At 35.8% G+C, this 6331-nt stretch overlaps 1 protein-coding gene across 2 annotated transcripts; it reads right to left on the bottom strand.

The window, feature by feature from the left end:
- Positions 1 to 1313: 1313 nt before the first annotated feature.
- On the bottom strand, positions 1314 to 5699 carry LOC109147420 (putative late blight resistance protein homolog R1B-16). 2 transcript variants are annotated; one of them, XM_019295068.1, is made up of 3 exons: positions 5401 to 5699; positions 2382 to 5070; positions 1314 to 1661 (listed from the first exon to the last, which is right to left on the bottom strand). In XM_019295068.1, exons 2-3 carry the CDS (start codon positions 5058 to 5060, stop codon positions 1635 to 1637), a joined length of 2706 nt encoding a protein of 901 aa, XP_019150613.1. In that variant the 5' UTR covers positions 5061 to 5070; positions 5401 to 5699; the 3' UTR covers positions 1314 to 1634. The 2 variants fall into 2 exon arrangements, with proteins under 2 accessions (XP_019150613.1, XP_019150614.1); XM_019295069.1 differs by lacking the exon at positions 5401 to 5699 and adding an exon at positions 1867 to 1913 and having other exon boundaries at positions 2382 to 5155.
- Between the last annotated feature and the right edge of the window lie 632 nt (positions 5700 to 6331).

Raw genomic sequence — 6331 nt, 5'->3', positions numbered from 1 at the left:
AGAGGCGGATGAAGGGCCAAGTCCAACACCCTCCCCTAAAAAATGGTACCTGTATACGCAAATAAAGTTAAGGGCCAAGTCCAAAACCCTCTCCTAAAAAATGGTAGCTGTATACGCAAATAAAGTTATGCCTTCACTGTGAGCTAAAATTTTTGGTATAGTGGTAAGCGCTAGATCTAACGAGTGGTGATGGAGAATATACTCCGGGTTCAGACTCCCCGTACACTCCGTGCCCTTGTTTGGGTCAGGTCAAACGGTTCGGTCAAAATCAACGGGTCAAGGTCAAACTCGTCTTGGTTGCACCTATATAAGGGCACTTGACCCTTCATTTTGGGGGGCCCCCTTCACTTCCACCATGCCCTCTCTCTCTCTCCACATTTCTCTCTTTAGCCAATGCGCTCAACACTCTCTAGATATAGGGAAGAACAACAATGAATAAAAAAGGATCCCTTTGAGGGACTTCTTGTCTACCCTACATTATCCATACATACAATATACATCCTACGTACACGGGTATTACCCGTATCAAGTGGTATCAAAGCTAGGTTAGGTGTTGGGAGGGAGAATTGTTAGGTCAAGACCAGCAATTGGCTAGAATTGTTGGACAGAGACAGTGAAGGATCAAGTCCAACATTCTTACTCTCGAAAATGGGATGACAGTATAAGAAAATAAAGTTGAGGGTAAACACCTTATCCTAACAACAAATGTATAAATCTACAGAACTGCTGACACAGACTACAGGCAAGGATGGCTGGATGAATGTTTTGCAGAATGCTGTAACAGACCACTAGACACCTCAGCATTGATCAAGGTTAAAGCAAGTAAGGCCAAATGTAGCATAAAAACACATATAATATTATGCCCTTTCATCAGAGTACAAGGTCCATTCCTATGTTGTAATGGAGGAAATAGCTCATTCATTTCTGGTAATAAATAAAAACCTTAACAAAAGATAAACAAGGTCCATTCCTATGTTGTAATGGAGCGTTATGCCATTGACCAGGGTTCACCTTGCAAGGTGAATCTAAATCAAAATAGACAATTTATATACTGAATGTTCACAATTTATATACCGAATGTTCACAATTCAAATTGTAAACATTTAGTAGGTAAATTGTAAATATTTAGTATATAAAATTATAAACATTCAGTATATAAATGGTAAATATTGAATATATAAAAATTATAAATATTCGGTATATAAATTGTAAACATTCAGTATATAAGTTGTATATTTTTGAATCCAAGGTTGACCTGGGCCCACAAAATAATTTGCCATGTTTGTAATATAGCATGTGCATCATATGGGTCATGGCCAAACAATACAATTGATTTCTAGTTTAAAAAAAAAAAAAAAAAGATCAGTTCCAAGAAGCAGAAACCATTTCAGCTCACCATGATGGTACATGGTGCAACACTGCGTAAATTCCTGAGTAATCCAACAAAATAACCACAGCAATAAACCCACAAGTACAGTACAGTACAAAAACCACTGGCAGGCAATTTTCTATTCATATATTACAGCTCCTGCTATGCTACCCCAACATCATATCCATCATCACTCAAGAACACGTACACAACATCCATCATCATCATCATCATATCTCTGCTTCGCTTTGTGCCTCTTAACTTTTCATCGCCTCCCAATCTTTGTAGTTGTCTGTGTTTAAGAATTAGATGTTAAGGAGAAACGAAATGCCTGATGAAAGATTAAGATTAAAAGCATATAAACAATACTGAAATAGCCAAAAAAAAAAAAAAAAGAAAACAACTAACCCATGATTTTTCTTTGAGAAGAAACGAAACAAAATAAACAAATAGTATAGGTGTATGCAAATACATAGAACAGACTTTCAAGTACCTACCCTAGTTACATCCTTCCTTTAATTTGAGATGTTTACACTGGTGGATGCTGGAAACAATAAATTAAAAAAGTTATTAACGCATTTAATTATTGTTGAATATTAGGAAAGTTGTCTTAGTTTCCTATTCTTATTAGTAGTTTCCTATTCCTATTAGGACTAATTTAGTATCTAGTTTAGTATATATAGAGGTCCATAGAAGTATAGAACATAGATTAAGAAAGACGATCTATTGTAATCTTTCACTATAAGATATTCTCTTTATTCTCTTGTTCTTTGGTTCTCACATATTTTGCTTCCGCCTAACTGGCGGGTGGTGGTTATTCTCCACCCGCCAGACCTATCAATCCCTCAATTTCAACAATTATATAGTAAGCAAAATATGAGATATAGAAAAATGAGAGAGAGAAAGCATGCAGATAATTATTGAATGCAGAGGAATTGCTACCTTGGGCAAAGAATTTAAATAACATAAAATGTGAAACAGTCAGAAATATAATGGAGGGATAGAAAGAGACCCGAATATATTTAGAACGAACAAGGAAGGCATCATTTCCAAAGCTTTGCTTCACTTTTTGAATTCTGTTTGCAGAAGCCAAAACAGAATGCAAACATCTATTTAACTGAATCAATGCAAGTGTGTCGATATCGGCAAACTTAATAGGGATCTCTCGCAACGAAGCACAACCAGTTAACTCTAAGTGTTCAAGCACAGGGAAATGATTATCCACAGCATTCCAATCTTCAAAACATGTGCTTTCAATTACCAACCTTTTCAATTGATGGAATCCTCCCTCACATGGCTTCCATTCTTTGCCTTCACAAGCATGTATCAATTTTAGAACTTCTAGATTTGACAACATACCAATAAGCTTCATATCACTCCATAGCAACCTAGTCCTGAAGAATTTGAGCTTCTTAAGATTTGGTAGAAAACTAGTTGGCCATTGGATGCCCCTATACGAAAGTTTGATATGCCACTCTTTGATGCTTAGTTTCTCAAGCTGCCCCAAGCACACAAAATTATAGAAACCATCTGAATTTTCATATTCAAAATGCATTTTACCTTGAATTCCCAATTTTTTTACATTTGGAATCCTTGTAAAAAGATCCTTTATGCAACACTTTGGACGCAACCAAGATATAGTCGCTATGTTTCTATGAATAAAATCCGAAGCCTCTAATGTAAAAGGAATTATGTCGGCATAAAAGTTTCTTAATAGTGGCATTTTCCAAATTCCAGATGCCTCAGAGGAATCCAATATAACACTACATCCACGCACAATATAACTTTGCATATTCCAATGCTCAAAGAGCTTTAGTTTAAGAGGGCCTACTTTTTCACTAAGGGACAAAGCTAAGTATCTCAAGTGAACAAGATTTTCCATATATAGCATCTTATATTCAAAGTTCCAGAGTCCAAGTTTCATGTCTACTACTCTTAATAGTTTGAAGTGACAAAGCACCTTAATGCTGAAATCAATATGATCAACAGAGTGTAAGGAATGGAATTTGTCAAAGCACTTAGATCTAATTTGAATATTGTAACATCCCGGTTTAATACTTATCCAAGGACAAGCTTTTGAAAACAAGTGCTGTGATTTCCTCTTGTAAAATGGAAGTTTTACTTGTCCAGCAACTGCACCATGATAATCATTTCCAATGACATTCAAGAGATTTTCACATTGAGCTTCTTTTAAGCACAAGTCTCGCAAGAGATCATGCATCCTAATTGTCTTGATTTTGCCATTATAACTTTGTTTACCAACTAGAACAAGACTTCTATCAACAAGATCTTGCAAGCATTTCGTGGCTACTTCCTCCAGATTCTTATTGTTCACTGCCTCGAAAAATCCCTCTGCTGCCCACAACTTAACTAACTTCTTTACAGGGATTTCATAATCTTCTGGAAAAACTCCAAAATATAGAAAGCAAGCTTTAGAGGGGTGTGGTAATTGGTTGTAACTCAAAGATAGTACACTTGAACATGCTTCATTAGAATCACCAATTACACTTTCTGCAACATTCTTCCACTTTTCCACCTTCTCCTCTGTCTTGGAGAGAAGACTAGCTACTAAAGTAATAGCTAGAGGTAATCCTTTACATTTCTTCACTATGTCTCTACCAATTAGCTCAAACATCGGAAGAAATTCTGTTTTACCAAACACATTGCAGTAGAGATTCCAACTTTCATTGGCATCTAAGAAAGGCATGTTAATGATAGAGTTACCTGAACTAGCAGCATATTCAGCCACCTCTCTGAGCCGAGAAGTCAGTAGTATACGGCTTCCATTATTATCATTTGGAAAGCATCTTTGCACACTATCCCAAGCTTTTTTGCTCCATATATCATCTATCACTATCAAGTATTTCTCATCCTTCAAGCGTTTACGTAGCATTTCTGCTAATTCGCCTGGATCATTGCTGCTTTGTTCATCATCACTTGATGCACTAACACAACCAATAAGGCATCTGAGCATTTGCACCTCGGTATACTCTTGGGATACTGTAACCCATGCTTGCTTGTAAAAATAAGAGGTAATTGATGGATCCTTGTAGACTTCCCCAGCTAAAGTGGTCTTGCCTATTCCTCCCATGCCAACGATTGATACAACTTGGAGCTGCTTAGCTGATTGTTGTGTGAGCTTATCCAATATCATCTTGAATTCCTTGTCGCATCCAACCATTCTACTGTCAAGCTTTGAAGTGCTTTCGGAAAATTTACTCACAAAAATATTCTCTCGTTCTGGATCAGCAGGCTGCGATGATGTTGAACCAAGAAGTAGTCCTCTTTGTCGCATCCGACCAAGGAGTGAAACACCTGGACCCTTTGCAAACTGGTGTTTACTTTTAATCTTAATCAATTTCTTCTTGAGGTAATCAGTCTGTTTTACAGCTTGCTTGAGGATTCGATGAAGCCTCTCTATACTGCTTGACTGAAGGTATATGTTACTCAACTCCATCTCAATCCCTTTTTCGGCTTTGAATGCTACATCTCTCACCTCTGCCTCTAAATCTTTCACCGCCGAATTATTATAAGGGATCCCAGATTCCTCAAGAAATTTTTGGAGGAAACCAAGATTTTCATGGAGAGAATTAATTATCTCTTGTTTGTGTTGAATAGACAAGCGTGGTAATGGTTGCAAGAAGTGTAGATGGACTGTTCCTTTAAGTGAAGTTACAGCAGCATAAGCCATTTCCGATAAGCTGATCGGAGCAGAACTAAGTAAGAAGAAATGAACGATGTGATAAAATAAGTTTAGACAGCAATTTTCTCGTCAACGATAAAGTCTACACAGCTGAATGAGTGGACAGTACTTGGCGCGTTTTTTTTTTTCTTTTTTACTCCGTAATAAATTACAAGTGTCAGGTAGATATTTAAAATAACAATAAAAATAAAAATAAATTTTTTAATTTTTTCCACCGAGGGATCCCCAGATTGAAGCTTCTTGCTGTTCATATTAATGAAATCCCCAAATTGAAGTTTCTATCAATTCATATAAATAAGAACAGGAAGAAGAAGAAGAAGAAGAATACCTAAACCAGCATTAAGAAATCCCAGCCTCTCTTCACCCTATCACCACAACCAGATAGCTAAGCTCATCTCCACATGGCGGTAATTGAGCCCTTGAAGAAAACCTTGTTAATGGCACTGATTTTCATAATGTGACATGGGCGATGAATTGAAAAAAATCTGGTGGCGGCGGCACTACTTCTTCTTCTTTCTCCTCCAATAGCTTGTTGTTCGAACATGGCGCTCGCTCGCTGTTGCTTCTGTACTGTTCAGGGCGAATACATCCGCTCAAACAAGAACGGCTTCTACTGCTGCTAAAGGGAAAAATAGCCACTGAACAAATATTGAGGAATTCCATGATTAAGAAAGGATGTTAATATTTCTCTCTCAAAAAAAAAAAAAAAAAAAAGAGAAAGGATTTAATACTCAATTTAGTACTTTTTTTTGTTTTTGTCATAAACGATTTTTTGGGTTTTATTCAATTGAATCTTCTATTTTTAATAGTTTGATAATTTTCTATTACTAATAAATGTTATAATTACATTATAATCTATAGTTTATATATTTGTGATTATAGATTAGTTTGTTGTTCTAGTCTAGTACAGTGGTGGATCCAGAAAATTACATAAGTGGAGGCGTACTTAAAATGATTTTAGAATTGTTAATGCCAAAATATCAAAAAATTATAATACGGTTCAAATACATTAATAAATTATAATAAAATGTTTATGATAGACTATATGATAATAAGAAATGAAGCCAAAACCCTATTAGAGTAAGGTGAAATTTTAAAACACTTTGAAATGTTATAAAAATATGTATAGCAAAATATTTGGACTACATTAACTAAATGATTCACAAAAAAGGGTAGGTAGAACTAAAATAAAGAAAAGAAGCAAAACTATACTAGAGTGTTATAAGTGTGATTTGAACACACACCATTTCATAGATCAT

Source organism: Ipomoea nil, unplaced genomic scaffold (genome assembly GCF_001879475.1).
Source record: "Ipomoea nil cultivar Tokyo-kokei standard unplaced genomic scaffold, Asagao_1.1 scaffold1993, whole genome shotgun sequence".
NCBI classification, from domain to species: Eukaryota; Viridiplantae; Streptophyta; class Magnoliopsida; order Solanales; family Convolvulaceae; genus Ipomoea; species Ipomoea nil.
This window is presented reverse-complemented; position numbering and strand designations above follow the sequence as displayed.

Bases quoted from the DNA above. Each gene is read 5' to 3' on its own strand.
- LOC109147420 (XM_019295068.1), bottom strand. From the start codon at position 5,060: ATGGCTTATGCTGCTGTAACTTCACTTAAAGGAACAGTCCATCTACAC. The intron at 1,662-2,381 runs GTCTCTTTCTAT...TCTTAAACACAG, and splicing joins TTCGTTCTAAATATATTCGG to ACAACTACAAAGATTGGGAG.